This window comes from Chlamydotis macqueenii, chromosome 3 (assembly GCF_036417535.1).
Source record: "Chlamydotis macqueenii isolate bChlMac1 chromosome 3, bChlMac1.mat, whole genome shotgun sequence".
NCBI lineage: Eukaryota > Metazoa > Chordata > Aves > Otidiformes > Otididae > Chlamydotis > Chlamydotis macqueenii.
This window is the reverse complement of record NC_141558.1, coordinates 86,379,216-86,397,447: the sequence shown is the minus strand read 5'-3', so window position 1 is coordinate 86,397,447 and position 18,232 is coordinate 86,379,216. Positions and strand designations below refer to the sequence as shown.

At 38.2% G+C, this 18,232-nt stretch overlaps 1 protein-coding gene across 2 annotated transcripts in view; it reads left to right on the top strand.

The window, feature by feature from the left end:
- ZFAND3 (zinc finger AN1-type containing 3) overlaps window positions 1-18,232 on the top strand; it is a 149,396-nt gene that overhangs the window by 104,110 nt on the left and 27,054 nt on the right. For both annotated transcript variants that reach the window (XM_086743562.1, XM_086743563.1), the window contains one exon: window positions 16,302-16,472. In XM_086743562.1, the coding sequence (XP_086599688.1) occupies window positions 16,302-16,472 (171 nt within the window). The remainder of the gene's footprint in view (window positions 1-16,301; window positions 16,473-18,232) is intronic.

Genomic DNA, 18,232 nt, shown 5'->3' with positions numbered 1-18,232 from the left:
ACAAAGGAAAATAAATGTTGTTGCTTTGCTGTCAGAAATGTATATATAAAAGGATTTGTATGGCAGATAGTTCATCTCAGAGTCCTGTTAAACATAATTCCATCAACAAGTATGTTTTCAGTGCATCTTTGTAAATGTAAGACATACAGGACTAATCGGTTTCGGTCCAATGATTGTGATAGTGTTCTGGAAATCCCCTCTGTAAATCCAAAAGATTGAGTATAAAACTGTTTGGAGTATATTGACTTTACTTTCCCTGATTGAAGATGCAGTATAGACAGCTGATGTTTGCATTGGGACTAAATTTTACCTGCTTTGGGTCCTTTTGATGACTTTATTTCTACATGAAGGATACAGATGGATAATCTCTCACAGAGCTACTGTTAGTAATGACATGTTAGGTCACTGCCAGGCTGAAGTTGCTGCTTCTGCAGCAAATCTGTCACAAAGAACCATGTGAGCACTCACTCAGGCAAGCAGCCAAGTTACTCACATTGACTCAGATCTTTTTCAGACTTTGGTTTTGTGTGGATTAAGGAGAGCTCATATCATCCTTTCCACCAGCACCACTGTGGGAGGTCATAACCTCCTGTGAAGAGGCAGTGGCAGGCATCTAGGTAGTGGTAATGTTCTAGCATTCTGTTTTTCCGAAATAATAGTTGCCTATGTTTGCATTTAGGTACCAAATAAGCTGTATTGAGTATGCAGAAAGGAAGGGTATTCCTGTTTGATTAAGGGCTCTTATTCTTTCAGGAGTTCAAGGTGAATTTCCTTTGAAGTCATTCTTTCAAAAAGTGTTTCAAGTTACTGTATGTTTAGCTGAACTGAAGTTATTCCATATATACATGTTGTTAGCTTGCAGCAAATGTGTGATGATGCAAGTTGGTCTGTTATGCAGTGGAGGAAGGTTAAAGAGAAGGTACGTTACCTTGGACTTGGTGCAGGTGCAGACCTTTGAAGTAATGCATTATAATCTGTGACAATGCTGTGAGTATTGTTTGCCAAAGAACAAGTTTGACACTGGAAGATACTGGATCCAACTTCTCCAGAACAGGAAGACTCTGGATTTTTCTTTTCTACATAGCTATGGAGGTGACAAGACGGAACATTTGTCACTGTAGCCCTTGCAAACTAATCTGCTTTGCTTGTGGTATTACTAAGTTGTATTTTTTTTTATATGTTAGATGTTGTAATGTTTTTGTTGCCGGGTAATTTAAAAGCTTTCTATGATGCTATAGATACTGAAAACTGAGTGTACTATACGGATATTATTAAAAATGTGCTTGTGATTAGCAAAAAGTAAGTCCGCTATTTGGAGTGTCAAATATCAACAACAAAAGGTCCTTAGAATAAAGCAAGATGAAGCTACTAAACATGTTGAAAGATATCCATTAGATTGTTGGCTAACTTTGCTCAGTTGTTATCTTACTTTTGATTTATGCTAATGTTTGGTCCCCACATGCTTGTATGTTAATCATTTGGTTTAGCAAGAAAATAAGGAGATCTTAATTTGATGCCACAAGTTTCATCTTCAGTCAGCTAAACCTAATGATTTTATATTACCTCATTTTCCCCCAGTGTCTTTTACATTATTTCTTTGTGATCTGTGTATTTTGTTTGTCGTCCCTTATGCTAATAAACCTGTTACCAGGAGTTACAGTTTCCTTCTCCACAGCTTGAATTTTTGGCCAACTTTCTTTTTAAAAATAAATTACTGTATTTTCAAAGTCTGCATTTGAGAATTCAAATAAATATGGGAATTAACAAGAAAACATTGACTACAAAATATTACCCAGAAATAGTGTGACATTTTCAGGCATAAGCAGCAGACTATGTAGGTGAATATTTCACACTACATTCACTTCAGCTTAGTGTCCTTTCCTAGGAAGCTATTTAAGTAATAGAAGCAATATTTGTCAATACTACACATTGAGTATGAGCCTCTTTTCTGTAAGTATTCTACATTTCTTCTGCTTGGAAGAGCTTTGAAGAAAGAATGTTTTGGTGGAATTCGTCTGTGTAATCTTTTTTCTCCCCCATCAAGCATAGTTTTTCCCTAAAGTCTGCCATATATCAGCATTTGAGACAGAAAATTAGAAATTTGACCTACTTATGTTGTATGCAGGTTCCCATCAGGAGGATATTAAGGAAGACATAAACCTTTCATATTTTATTAGCATTAATGTAACCATTGAAGAAAGATCAAAACAATAAATCTGCCAAGACACAGGAAAACTTCTCTTACAAAGAAAAGAGTTTTTACCTCATGTGCTAGTAAACTTGCATGCTGGAGGAGCTGTTCATGTAAAAAATTGTATTATGACACCAAATAGTGGTGGTTTGTTTTGTTTTGGTTTTTTCCTGCTCCTCTTCACCAGAATCATCTCTCTGATAAAAAGTATTTCTATTCCAAAGTGTGCCCATAGGACAAGGATTATAATGAAAAGAATGAATAACGCCTTGCCATCATTAGTTTGGGTGATGCCTCAAAGGTTTTTGAGAGCCAGCGGTCTGAAGATTTTGTAGGAAAGAAAATGGGACCGTGTGGCCTGGTGTATAGCTTCTTATGTATCTTGAGTTGTTTCTTAATGGTTAGGTAGTCTTATGATTGAGGGCAGATACTTTGAGGGTTACTTTAGTCAGCAGGCCATCTAGATCCCCTTTATATTGGGTGCCTGTGTCGTGAAAGTGCAGTACTAAGTGGCATATTACTCTTCTTTTTCTGCTGTACAACTTAAAGATGATTTAATATGCAATTCTGAAAAGCCAGATTTTAAAACATTTTCATGCAGCTTAAAGAATCCTGGAAAAAATTAGTGGAACTGTGGGAGTGCACTCAGTTAATTTTTAATTGTGCAGTAGAGAGAGTAGTAGAAACAAGCAGATGAAATGCAGTAATGATACAATCAATTGATACATTACATCCATAAAGTCAGTGAGTTTTTAAGTCCTTTATTTCTCAGTAGTAGTTCATTAGAAATGTGCATCTTTAGTATTTCGTATAGTTACATGTGCAGATAGCTCACATTTGATGAGGACATCTGTCCTAGATGAGTGTGGTAGTATTTATATTGTATGAGGTTACAGTATCTGTATAATTGCTCTATGCTTTTTCTAGTTTAAAATTTGAGTCTAGAAGATGCAAGTAATTCTTCCACTCCTTGAGCAAAGCCATTAAGCAGGTTTATGGTCCTTTTTGAGGTTTCAGGTTTATTGATGTTCTTATACCAAGGCTTGATTGTAGCAGTGCCAGAAATCTAAGTGCTTTGAGGTTGAACCTGTAAAATCGAGAGGACAGCCTTTTAGGAGTTATAGAAAGGGCAGATTGTGGCAATAGAAGTACACAAATTCTCAGCCAGAGCCAACACTAAGAAGTCATTACTTTTGTATGTTCATTTTTTATCGATCTTTGTGTTGAGGAAGGAAAAAAAAAAAAACACCTAGTACACCACTAATTAGGTTTTAATTTTTTTTAATTGCTCTGCAGTGTTAAGTTCTTGAGCAAAAAATATACATAACATTATTGAAGAGGGTTTATAACATTAAAACAACTTTGAGGTATGTTTTTCATTGGTGTTTCAAGGGACTTTTAAGGTGTTCTTTAGTGTTTGACTTCTGGAGGGCATTGTGTTAGAAATCCAACCTTTTTGGAGCTCTCTCTCACCAACAGGAAAGCGATGATAGAACAGCCTTCAAGCAGCATAATAAATCACCCAGCCTTGGCAATAATAGTGTCCATTAGGGATGCTCTCCCCCCTCCCCTCAGTTTCCAGCTGTACTAATAGAACAGCGCATCAAGCAAGGCTGTAAATAAAAGTTATAACCTAATAGGTGGGCACTGAAGTGGAACGGACAAGAGCTGAGGCATGGAGGCCTTATTACTGCTCATCAGCAATTATAAACAGGATAAAGTGTCTGGGACTTGCACTGATGCAGCAAGAGCTAATAGAGGCTGGGAGATGACACTGTGCCAGATGATGTATGTTGATGGGTTTTACTGTCTCATCTTATTGCCTATTTCTATGATGTGTTGTATTATCTGTTCTGTGCTTCTGTATCTCTCTGGATGGACAGATTGGTTTCCTCTCTTGCTCGAAGGAGTTTGAGCACCTATACTCAAGCTTGCTTTTTTGCACATGCACTTTGCATTAGTTGCCAGTAGTGGTTATCTAACAGCCTTCTCAGAGTGTTACGATTATTGTAGATTAAAATCCTCCTAATGGCAAGGATCATAATAGTCATATCTGTAAACAAATGTAAGGACTTGCTGCAATTGTAGGGTTTATTTTCCCTGTCACCTTGTTCAACTTCACAAAATCACCACTTGTTCATTAAAAATAGTGGCTTTGGTCACCTGAGGTATCTTTTACACTAAATGCATCCCATGCATTTTTAGACTAAATGTGTTATAACCAGTGTGGTTGGAGAATCCAAAGCAATAGGTTTGAGGTCAATACATGAAAAAGTTTGTTAAAAGTCAGCTATAGCTGTGATGATCCTTGCCTTTGAATTATAAGAACTTCAGCTGTTTCTGGGAAGGTTTTTAAGAGCTTTTTAGCACACAGTAATTGGTAATATTCATCAAAAAAAAAAGTTTCTTGATCTTTTATCTATCACAGTCTAGCACATTTCTGTGCTAGACATCTAAATCATCTCTTTACTAAACCATAGTGGGAAAAAAATGCCTTGAAATTTAGCCCATCCTTGCTTTAATCTAAAGAGAAGTTTTGCAGGTATCTTCGTAGTTTATAGATTAATCGCTCATGCTGATTACTTCTGAAGAGAATTTTTGTCTGAGTGGTGGAAAAGATACAACATTCAGAAATGAAAAGGTGTGCAGCAGCCTGACAGCATGTGAAAACAGTGACTCCTATCCTTGTCTGTTCAATACAGCCAGAATAAAATAAATAGATTATTTTTCTATCATCTTCTCTTATTAGGACAGGAATACTTACCTCTCCCTGTGTTAAAGTACACTAAACTGAGATGAATGGAAACTCATCCTTTTCATAGGCAACGTTTCTTTGAAATTGACTTTCACACTTACTGGTTCCCAGGCGTTCCTTTCCTTTGCGTTGTTCATAAAGTGAGGAAGCTAGATGGCTGCCGTGGCCAAAGGGATAAAAAATGTAATGTGACTGTGGAAGCCCTATTTCACATGCTGTGTAGGTGAATTAGTTACAGACGTGTTTTGAAGATGTTTATAAAATGTGCTAGCAATTCCTACTTAGGAATAACTCCTTTTTAATCAATCTGTTGAAGTCATTCATGAAAGGATTACTGGCCTTACGAAATAAACACAATTACTGATATGGAACAGGATAATAGATGAATATGGTAATTTACATGCTTATTAATGTTTCCCATTTTATAACATTGTGTTCCTCAAAATTATACTAACTCAGATCATTTCTCTTAAGAGCATATAAGGCAGTCATATATGATCTTCATGTTCCGTACGCATCCTTTCTGAAGACAACAGGAAGACCTCAGAAGCAGAGGATTGCTGCTTTCCCATTGTGTGGTGTATCAGTGTGTATCTTTGTGGTTAGCTAGCTCATGCAGAAAGTGAGGTTGGTGTACGCTAGTGTGCGTGGCAGAAATGTGCACCAGTTTAAGTAGGTTTTGGTTATACAGGGGTGCATATGTTATGAGAAACAAACTTTTCCTTCCTTGTGAGGAGGAAAAAAACCCACAGAACAATAGAATTAAAAAAATAATCAAAATGTATATGTGGATGGAGAATAAGGGTCTCCTGGCCTCCTGTATAACCTCCTAGCAGGTTCTGAGATACCCACCTCTGTTTACCTCGTAATACTCCCAACTGTGTTGTCAGTTCGTTCAGAGTCTTAAGTTTTCAAGTCCAACATCCTAATAGAGAGTGTCCTCCATGTACTTTAAACTGTTACTCCTACTACCTTTATTTATTCTCTTAAATCACCCAAATTCATCATCTTTTTCTTTTGTGCTGTTCAGATATGCCCTTGAACCTTCCTTTTTCGTTAATTCACCAAATAACCTGTTTAAGACTTTTTTTTATTGCGTGTAAGTTCATTCCTTAGCTTTCACTTCTCTTTACCTATTTTTGCGCTCTTGATTCAAATTTTTCATCTGTTTTCATTTCCATATCTCAAATCCCATTATAAAAAAGACTGCCTTCCAAGTAGAACAACTTTGAGGAAAATAGGCTTAAGAGGACAGGATGATCTCTTGAGAGGAGTTCACATTGAATGGTAAGGCAGTAGGAAAATTATTTCGAATGTCAAACTAAAAGTAGTACCAGGTGATAGAGTAATAGTAAACACTGCCTCTGGATTAGCTGTGTTAGGAAGAGTATAGCTGGCAGATCAAGGGGAGAGATTTTTCCCCTCTGATTGGAACTGGAACAGGTACCCACACAGGCTGTGAAAATTTTTTTAACGTGGACTGGACCAGGCCCTGAGCAACCTGATCCAACTTTGATGTTTACTCTGCATCAAGCAGGAGGCTGGACTAGGTGACTCCCAGAAATCCCTTCCAACCGAATTTTTTCAATGACATGAACAGGGAAAAAAAAAAATTATCTGAGCGATTAAAGGTATTTAGTCTCACCTCAATAGCATTCATAGCACTTAATGAGAGCTGAGGCAGGTAGGCTCTAGAATTACAGGTGAGCGTTTAGTGCCTCACACATTGGAGACAAGAGCCAGAAGGGAGACTCTTGGAAAGGTGGGAGAGTTGGGATGGGCACTGCAAAGCAAAGAGCTGCCCTTGCAGCAGGGTTCTCAGTGGCATGAGCAGGATAAGCAAAGTGTGCTTTGATAAATAAGATACTCTCCTGTCCTGAAAAAAATGTGTGCTGCAGCCCTTATCACTTTCTCACCACTTATTCTCCATGGTCTGATGGGTGGTTTTCACCTATCTGGTTGGTGGAATTCTTGCCAAATACAAATTGTATGCTTTTTAGATCATTATCTTTTAAAATTCAGATATGACCACATCTTTGCATCAAAGTCTTAAGGAATTATGACAAAAGATTTGCCCTTGAAGTCATTGAAACAGAAGAGTGAATATTTCATTCTTTATGTGTATTTTGATTAAAATGAAACAACTTTACCTTGAATATTTTTTTTAGTGGTTTCATGCTATGTTTAGTTTTCAGAATTATCAGGATCTCTTTGATCAGTTAACTGACCTTTGACAGTAGGTACATAGTTATTAGAGAATATACATCTGTTAAGCTTACTTGGCATTATGCTCTGCCAACAGCTCTGAATTTCTTGTTTCATCACCAGCACCCACCCACAGAGTGCTGGAAAGGCATTCCCAAATAACAAAATTGCAGCTCATAACTTTAAATAAACTGTGTCTCCATTAATTTCAAGGGCAAAGAAATCAGGGTTGCATGTCTTACATTTCCCACCTATAACCCCTTCCGAAAACTTGATAAAAAATATATTGGAACGGGATTAGGGGAGCTTAGGGTTTGCTTCAATGTCAATTGGGCTTGCCCAGTACCAAGACAATATGAAGAATGTCACAAAGAATAGTTGAGTCATAAACATCAAAATCTGTGAGGAACTCTGCTCTTGTCAGCCTGAAGAATTGAAATTATTTTACCTCGGTGTGCAGCAGTCAGCACCTTGATCTGATCTGTACAGATCAGACAACGTTCTGACCGGTATGCTTTAGCAAATGAGACACAGCTTTTTACTGTTTTAAATTTGTTATTTTATTGCACTGGAGGTTTTTTAACAAGTTCAGCATTAAATGACTGGCCTGAAATATATTTAAAAACACACAGCCAGTTATACTTTCTTTTTAATATTTTAATTTTTTTAAACTATCTTAAGTTAAAACACATGTAACATGCAGGGAGCTAATGCATGATCTTGTTACTACTGTACTTTTTGATGTGAGGACAGTGCCCCAAAGGTTTCATCTGACTCTTGGTGAAAGCCTCTATTCTGACTAATGATTGCAGTGAGAATCAGACAGCTTTTAAATACCAGTTTGCACTATTTTGCATTGAGATACTAATTTTTATAAGGACCTTCAAACTATATGGAAGTGATTTTAGAGCCTCTTGGAAGTATGCTTAAGTCTACTGAGCATACACAGGGGAAAGTGTATCTTCCTACAAAGTGAGGGGTTTATAAATATTTGTATGTTCATTGAATTGTCGTGCAAACAAGTTACCTCTTTTTCCTATTCCTCTTCCAAATTATTTTCCATAACATAAACTTCAAGGAGTAACTAATGAGACCAACATCTTGAGGCAGGACAGGGTTGAAAAAGAGCTGTGGATGTAAGATAAAAGACGGCGCATGCACTTGTAGCATCCTCTGAGTTTCATTGATCTGTTCTGCCGTCCCTTTGTGCAGATCTGGTCTTTGATTCAGACTTTGGTAAACCAGCATGACTTCTGATATATTGTAGACAGCAATCAGGTGTAAGAAACTGTCTTCTGTGCCAGAGCTGGCTGGTTTTTCCCCACAAAAAGTGCTAGAAAAAGTAACACAATCAAAGTATAAACTTATTTTTAAGCAATATTTAAAATAAGGATATCAAAACCAAGTGGGTTTTGAATATAGATTAGCTCTACATTTCAGAACCTACTCTTAATACATTCAGTAAAAATTTTATCAAAATACAAGAGCTCTTCGGTTTTTTCCTTAACATTAATCAGTTACAGTCCTTGGAATTATAGTCTTTCATTGCAGGATTTCTGTTGCTAATGGCATCGCTGCGGTTCTGCAGTTAATGACAAATAAGTTTTTTGCAATATAAATATTGAAAATATGTATTTTGTCACTGCTAGCAGGCAAGAGTTCTGTACAATTCCTCTTCTAAATCTGTGTCTTAGCCTTGGAAAACCCTCATTACACCAATGGGGGGAAGGATGTACTAAGCAAAACAAGTATTTGAGTGAAAAATAACAGAGCAAGTAGTTTCTGTATAGAACTGGTTTTAGGCTATTAGTTTGAAGAATTACCTTCCTGGATACTGTAGACCATCTGATGGATGAGGACGAAGCTGGAGTATACTCCTAGGATTTTGAAGCAGAGCAGCACCGCTTATTTATGCACTCTTGAGCTGGCTAGTGAATATGCAATATTTACAGCATTATCTATTCTTGTTAATCCAATATTAGAGAATTTCACAAAGCATAAGAGGGCTCTCATTAAAGTCAGCAAAAACAAAACTATGATATTGCTTAATGCTTTTGAATTTCCCATTTTATCAGAACCAGTGCAAGCTTATTTGTAATGTGTTTGTACATACATATTCATATATGTAAATATACATATTTTAATACTAGTGAGTAATTTTCAGATGCCGTGGAATGGCCAGGATGTTCATGATCTGCTGTCGTAACTTTTTCATCATGTATATTCCTGTGTTACAGCTTTTTTCTTTCTTCTTGTGGTTTCTGTTCTTCCACTTAGCTATTTGTATTTGTGCATTATTCCTTCACTTAATAATCCTGTTCTGATTATTCAGGCCACTTATGATACGATTTGTTCTCCACATTTAACTGTCACCAGAATCTGCCTTTGTCGGTCTCCCAACCCTAACCGTATGCTGCTAAAATACATAATTTAATAATCAGACAATAAGTTCAAATCAACACGTGTAAAATAGTTTTTTGAAAACTAGTGAGTTTAGCATTTGTGGCCTTTTTTCTCTTCTGGCCTTTTCAAGGTTTGTTCTTGATAATACTGTGAATATATGCATCAGATGCTGTTTGTCAGCTATTTTAAAAAAAAAAAAAAAACCAACCAAACAAAAAAACCCACAAAACAAAACAAAAACCCCAAACCCAAACTAGCTTCCCTTTGCATCCTCAGAATAGTATGAAGCTGAAGTATGCCTGCACACACTAGCAGTTGCTCTCTGTGTATGATTTTGCTGTCAGAGCTGGTTTTAAACATGTTCTCCAGCTGTTTACCCTCATAGCAAGAGATGGGTTCAGCAGGACTTGTCCAGCCTGCTCTCTCTCCACAAACTTACCTGTTTTTGCGAGCGGCGGAGGTTTACAGCCCATTGGTGTAATTCAGGACGGGAACCCCATTCGCCCAGCCTTCTAAATAAAACAAGGCTTTTCTTTCAGTCTGCAGCAATAGGGGTGGCCATTGCCTTGGGAGATGTTTCAGCTGATTGAAATGCCATAAGTTAATCCCTCAAAGGAATGGTACAGTACAGGTGCCTGAATATATTTAAATATGTGCTCGTTTGAATCAACTGGGTATATAAGTAGAAATAAATGAACATTTCCATTAACTGAAGATATGCTGACATCAGAGAGTGTAGTGGGGAGTAATGCAAGAATTTAACTATAAACTACATGCAGTATAGCAGCCTAAATATGAGATGAAAACTAATTACCTTTTAACTTAATTTAGCAGTTATTAAATTTATTTACAAGAAAGGATAATAGTCATTTTCACACTTTTTCTAATTGTAGCTTATCTAAAATGCATGCAGTAGCCTATGTAGTTCACTAGTTGTGAATTTTCAACGTGCATTTCATTAATTGGGGTTACTGGCAGTAGCCTCGTCTCTTCCTTTTCATTAGAAATGGTAGTTGATAGCTCCCAATTAGGGCTGGAAACAACTACTGTTGAGTGGTTTCGGTAATTGATGAGAAATAACTTCTTCTGTAATGTGACTTCTGGGGGTTATTTACGGTCTCCAGAGTGATTTCACATGGAGCCTCCTGAGGCAAAGCAGCAGCTGACAGGACCTGAGTTCTCTGTGGTCTCTGCTCCACATTGTATGGGGACAATGAGTCTTAGTGAAATTGCTTTTAAACTCTACGGAGGGGAAAAAATAAATCAGTGAAATGATGATGTTAAGGGCACTGTGATGATACTAGAAAAGAGATTGTGTGGTTAAATGTTACCAAAGGTTTTCTGTTAAGAATTTTTGAGACATTTGTCTGTAGTGTTTTAAGGAAAAAAAAATGTGGTGAATTCACAAAAGAAATTAATTTCTTATGAGTGCTTCCAAAGAGGTGCACACTTAGGTTTCTGATGCAGTTTTGAGATGCAGGCTTGATTGTGTGAGGGGATGAGATGTAAATATCAGAGTTTCAAAATAACTGGTTCCACAGAGCATTATACAGCAACAAGGAGGAACCGTGAGGTGGTCACAGTTGTCAAACTTGACTCATAATATGTTAACCTTGAATTTCTGTCTCTTCATTAATAGTCAGCAAGCAAATAGGTTTTGGAACAACTGTGTTTAATTTTAGGTTCATTTGAAGTAGAGGAGATGATTTTAAGTGATGATTCTGGTAAATGTAGTAGGAAAGATTTGTAGAGAGGCAGTTTCCTCTAGATGCAATTTCTAATGCATCATCAACATGCCAGGGAATTAAGTAATCTCTCATCTAAAAATGTCATAAAGAAGGAAAAAAAAACAACCTAGAAATTGACAAGAAGATGTTCCTGAAACTTCAGTTAATCCCTGTTACGTAGTTACCGTCTGTGACGGTGCAAGTTTCTTTATGGACAGAGGTTTTAACAGCTCAACCTTCTTTTCAAAGTAGTTTCAGAGATGGCAGTGATGCTTTGGGGTTCATTAATTATTGCTCTTACTGCTGTTTGCACAGGCAGCTGAGATTATAAATGACAATCTGTCAGTCTGATGCATTCTTTATGAAAAGAAAAAAAACTTGACTGAGTGCTTCAGAAGCTGTCATCACACCAGAGATTAAACAGATTCATCTCATTCTTAAAGCAAGCAGCAGCAGAGGAGGGCTCCTTTCTCTAACTACTCTCCCATCTCTTCCTTCCTTCCTCCTTCCCTGTTATATTTTCTCAGCCCACAGCTCCACTGGGCTTAGAGCTTCCCACCCTCTCCCCAAAATGCCATGAAAGAGCCATGTTAGTGAAGCCATGTGCATGCAGCCTGCAAACTCCTCCATGGCAGGAGAGTGGGACCCAGTTCTGACAGTCATAATACCATTTATTTGGAAGAGGGGAAAACCTGAGTAATGAAGACAAGAACAGTGACAGCAAGGAGTGAGTTTTTGTCCAAGACATAACAGAATTTTTAAGAACACTGCTCTGCTTGTTGTTTCCAGTCAAGCCTCCAGTTTCAATCTTGCTCAGCTGAATTACTTTGTTCTGTCATTTCAAATGGGAGTTTGTTAGAGTCGCCACAATTAGAAGAATCTCCATCATCAGATATAGATTAGAAAAATCCTCATCTCTTAACTCTGAATTAAAATGGCGATGGGAGAGTGTCAGTGGCAGTTACTCTGCTGAGCATTTGCTTTGTGAAGTTTTGGGGATGTCTCATCTCTATTGGTTTTCTTCATTTTTACAGAAAAGTTTTTATGATTTTTTTACATCTGCAGGTAAAAGGAAAGCATTCTTTTTCTTCATTTTTACAGAAGAGTTTTGTGATTTTTTGACATCTGCAGGTAAAAGGAAAGCATTCTTGTCTTCCTCTTTTTTTTTTTTTTTTTTTTCCTTCTTCCTCAGACTGGATATTTGTTGGTTTAGGTATAATGCTAAAATGCAAGTTGAGTTTGGAAAATGTTTCTTAAAGCAAGAAGTAATTTTTATTGCATGAATCATCCTTCAAAGGAAAGCCACTGTCAGTCACTGGCTGAAAGAATCCTCTTCTGTGTAGCAATTTTTGATTGTTTAATAGTTTACACTAAGAATTTACTCTTTAGTTGCAGCACTTAATCCTGTTCCTAGGGTGTTGTTTTTTTTTTTCCCTGCAGTTCACGTAGTAAAGCTGTGAATGACAATTTCCTTTTGCTATCAGGTCACTGAAATTTAATGTTGCAAGATTCCAGGTGCTGGAAGATTTATTTTGCGCCCTGTACTGCGTCTGTCAGTATTGTGGAAGGCAACGTGATCTGGAAGAAATGCACGCAGGACTGAATCTAAAAGTTCTGATTTCTAATCTGTGCTTTCTCCTCACTGTTTGTACTTGCCCATGAGAAGATGTAAGCGTGTGTACTGTTGGTCTGTTTTGTAATGAGTATTAACTTGTGTGCGTGTGTTCAAGGCGCTGTGCAGTCAGTGATCAGATAGATGGTACCGTGCCTGAGAGTCAGGCTAAGTTTACTTCAGTGTTAACACTGTTTAATTTATGGCAAAATGATATGCATTTTTAAAAAAGAAACACCTAAATTTTCATTTCTGTCATATTAACCAACTTACATTAATATTCTGTTAGTCGTTACCAATTAACAGGAAATGTATAATTTAATATTTTAATTATAGGACTGCTAGCCTGACTTGGAGTAGCTGTTTTTCTCATTAAGGCACATGGCTTCATTAGCTGATTAGACACTGGTTGACTCATGCACATGTATCCCTTATTTGGACTTTATTGTAAGCAGACCACTATGCTTTCCATCAGCTTAATTCAGAATGCCAAATTCACTTCTGAGAAGTACCAGAATGGCTTATGTTTCCAGAAGCAAGGATTTTTGGGAGGTAGCTATTTCAGAATAGCAGTGTATCTGTTTCTCTGAGTAATGAATAAACTGCAAGTTGTATATTTCCCCATCTTTGGCAATGAGGTGGACTGGAGCAGATTTCTACTGAACCTTGAGTCAGCCAGCTTACAGTACACAAGCCGCGTGTTGAAGGGTGCACCCTGTTACGTTCAAGGCCAGGCTGCTCTTCTAGGCACGCTGAAAACAAGCATCTGTGGGATAGGACTGTTGCCTTAGAGTGTGAGTCAGGATCTCTGCAGTCTGTTCAGAGGGTCTTCCTCTGGGATTATCTTCTGCAGAGGTTTAATTTAAGACAGGGCATAACTACAATAACTATATTACTTCATTATGCACTATTTTCTTTTCCTTGTCAAGGCTCCTGCAGAGCCAAGCATGCAGAGGTGGAGTGCGTTAGGTTCTGAATGTTAGTTTAGTCCTAACAGATGCTTTTTGTAAGCTGTAAGTTGTAATCTATGACATTGATCAATAACAAGGCCGTATTGAGGCACACATCAGATAAAATTACTGCAGCTTAATAAAAACTGATCTTCTGTATGCAGTGCAGAAAGCAGCTCACTTTTCTATTAAATGTGAGATTGCTAGGACTTTGTACTTATTGAGAAGCCAGGTGCATTTTCAGCATATCTTAAGAGCAGTATGGCAGAAATAAAATAGACCCAAGTGAGGTTAGTTGTGTATTTGTAATGGCTGTAATATTGGAGTCCAACAACTGGAAAAACACTGTGAAACAAAGTCTGAAACACAGATAAGAAAAGTGGCTTAGTTCATACTGCATGTGAGGAACCAGGGAGTTAATGGAGCGTACCCCAGAGGGAGAGGCTAGCAGGTATTCCTAGTCTGACTTCATTAGATATTTGGTCAAGGCAAGTCCCGAGGTCGATAAGCAGTGGATCAGATAAGGTTATTGAAATAACAAGGATATGGGCAGTGTTTTAGCCGTGACAGTTCTCTCTTCCTGGCTCATCCAGGACAACTAAGACAGAGTAGACATGTTTTCTGTAAGCACAGGACACCGCACAAAGGTAAAAACATATTCAGTAGGATACTGTCCTGCCCAAAACATAGTTATAGAATCATAGAATGGTTAGAATTGGAAGGGACCTTCAAAGGTCATCTAGTCCAACCCCCCTGCAAGGAGTAGGGATCCCCAACTAGATCAGGTTGCTCAGAGCCCCATGCAGCCTGGCCTTCAACATTTCCAGGGATGGGGCATACACCACCTCTCTGGGCAACCTGTTGGTGTTCTACAACTCGCATTGTAAAAATTTTTTCCTAATATCCAATCTAAATCTACCTCCCTCTATTTTAAAACCATTACCCCTCGTCCTATCACAACAGGCCCTACTGAACAGCCTCTCCCCATCTTTCTTGTAGGCCCCCTTGAGGTACTGGAAGACCGCTATCAGGTCTCCCCGGAGCCTCCTCTTCTCCAGGCTGAACAGCCCCAACTCTCTCAAGCCTGTCCTCATAAGAGAGGTGCTCCAGCCCTTTTATCATCTTCGTGGCCCTCCTCTGGACCTTCTCCAATTGGTCCATGTCCTTCTTGTGTTGGGGGCTCCAGAACTGGACACAGTACTCCAGGTGGGATGTCACCAGGGCAGAGTAGAGGGGGAGAATCACCTCCCTTGACCTGCTGCTTATCTTGTTATTTGTTGGAATAATGTCATTTCCAAATGGATTTAACTGAACTAATGCTTTTTTTTTAACTTGATAAACATCTTGCACTAGAATGCTGACTGATTGGCAGCAGTTAGTCTCCTTGCAACGCTACTGCAAACAATTTAATTTTTAGTACAGTTTGTATCAAGTTTATTTGCATCTTCTATTAAAAAGAAATACAGAACTGATTCTGCTAGACACAGGTTTGGGAAGGGAAGATGTCTTTTCTAGCCTGACTTGACTCAGATTGCAGAGTGGGAGATCTGAAACCCACTGCCTCTGACACGCCACAAAAATAAGGCTTGGCCATCCCACCTTCCAGTCAGTAATGTGCCTTGCTTGTGCTACTCTAGACCCCTGGTCAACATACTCTCCATTGCAAAACTGTAAAAAGGAAAGGGGGGAGGGCGCAGAAAAAAGTGAAAGTGAAGTAACACTTTCCTGAACTTTAAATTCTTAAGGTTTTCTACACACTGTTTTTTTTATAAGCTGACATTTATAAAGTTATTAATGTAAATAGTGTTCTGACAAATTGGCCAAGCACTTTGAATTTATAGCATGCATATACAAGTTGGGTTTATGTTGTTTGGGTTTGTATTGTTGGTGTGTACTAATTTACACTTAAATTGTTATCCATGTGGAAAGAGAGAGAAGCACAGTATGGTGCTTTCAGGTACTGCCTTCAGTCATAAGAGATACAGTTTCGGTGCTGTGCCTTAAAAATCTCCCCCCTGCCCAGGGAGGAAATAAGTTGAACTCATGTTAGTTGTTTTCCATCAGTGGCCTACTTCAGTGAGTTTGTGCAGGGAGAACGAAAGAGGTGCACAGGAGAAACTAAATGAGATGACAGGTGAAATCTGCAATTGTTTGGGACGGTGTGTACTCCACAAGTATCTATCTGTGACCCAGCCATGGCTGGAAGGAAGCTAATCAGTTCATTTTCTATTCAGTATTGCCAGCAGGAGGGATTCCTATAGGGAACAAAGATAATTTGTCCTTTACTTGATGCTCATTTTGATTGTTAAGAAAATGTGTATATGCAATAGAATAGGAAGTATCACGCTGCTTGGTGGCGACCCCAGCTGAAAGCAATATACCTTCAATCTGCCCAAAGGGATGCCTCAGCAAGGAAGTTCTAATATTTTTCCTAAAATATTTATTGTGAATACAACAGATTCACAGTCGGAGAGTGAGGCTTCTCCTGTGAAACGGCCACGGCTACTGGATGACAGTAATGACAGGCCTGAAGAAACCAGTCGATCCAAACAGAAGAGTAGACGCCGATGCTTCCAGTGCCAAACAAAACTGGAGCTAGTACAGCAGGAACTGGGATCATGTCGTTGTGGTGAGTACTGTCCGTTAGTAGCGTCCAGCTTTCTAATGCAGCCGTGCTTGGATCCGCATCAGAGGTGGAAATACAGAAAACACTGGAATTTTGTCTTTCAAAGATACTTAAACAGAAGCTATAGCTTCCACTGGTAGCAAAAAGTTATAATTGGTTCCTGTCTAATTTTCCCTTTAAAACTTTGTCCTTGATGTACTGCGTTGTCTCAGGAGATCTCAGATGTTAATGAATTTAGCTTCAGAAGTCCGTGTAAGGCGGGAGAGCGTCATACCCACTTGACAGGAAAAGGAACACAAAGCACATCAGTAAATATGCAAAGATGACAAGGTTTTTACAGAGCTGAAAGGAACAGAGGTCAGCATTTGCATTCTCCATTTTAAAATTACATTATTATTAAAAAGTTAAAACTAAAAAAACCTCTAACTGAAAATGTTTTCATTCTCACAGTTTGCTGTTGGGGAGAAGACTTGTTCACCATACACTTAAAATCGTCCAACCTGGCCCTTTCCAAATTGATGACACTGTTCAGATAATTGAATTGAGGATGATAATCTCATGCAGACAGCTAATTTGGAGTTTCATACTACATGCAAATAATCTTTCTGAAATGATAATCCATGTGACTAGATTCCAGAGGAGATACTCTCTCCTTCATGGAACGATTGTGTTCATAACTGGTTTAAATGTGCTCATCGGACCCAGTGATAATGCACAGGGTAGTTTTGCCTGTTAATTATTTTTTCGTATAATCACGTATTGGAAGCTTACATTTGTGCTCTCTGACCGTGCTTGTATTGATACATCTGGAGAAGTCTGTTTTGGTACTTTATTGTGTCTCAGCAGGGGGATAATTTCCAAAGGATTTGCACAGACGATACCATTCACATTGCACCTGTAGAACACTGTATTAAAGTGTTTTCCAGATAGGAAGCGTGTCCTGAGCAGCACTGGGGAGAGAAAGGATTGACTAAGCTAGTTACAAAGACCTCATTAGTGAATTCTGTATTGAATACCTAATAATCAAGTAAAGAGAAAGATCGAAAGCTGCAAAGATTCCATATTATCCTTTGTTCTTTTCTTCAGTGTCTGTCTGTCTTAAGCCTTCAGAGATAATTACTGTTGTGTTTGGCTCTTTTGGACATGAGACAGACTTTGTTTCAGATACTGGGGCACTGCGATAGAACTAAGATACATTATGTGTGAAGCCACCAAACATGAAATCAAAAGCTGTAATGTTGAAATTCTTGTTATGGAAATCATGTGTCTGGATACTTTGAAGTATCTAGTAAGATTTTTTTCAAACTGAAGAAATTCAGCAATATCGATGACACAGTGTGGTAAAGCTCTTTCTGCTCAGCATGGTAGAGGCAGGAGTTTCTGCTCTTGGTCTGCTGCTGTCACATATTAAATGACTGAGGCTGTTCGCAGGTGACTGACTGAAATAGAAAAATCCTCCCTAATACTGGGAGCAAGGGAGTTTTAAAAGTTTGGGGAGAACTGGAGCAAAGATGACTTAGCAGTTATGTTATATCATTAATCTTTTCTGCATTCTGCAAAATTGGAGCTATGTAAGAGCAGTGCAGTTGAAAGCAACTTTTTAAAAGTCTTTCCATTGATTATTAATAATGTTTTTAAAAATAAGACCTGCTTTTTTTTTTTTCATAAATGGGATGACATACACATCTAGTTAGTTCCTTTCAAGTTTTCTTGAAGTAGTTCCATAATTCAACATTGTTGCAACCTAAGTATTCTAGGGATTT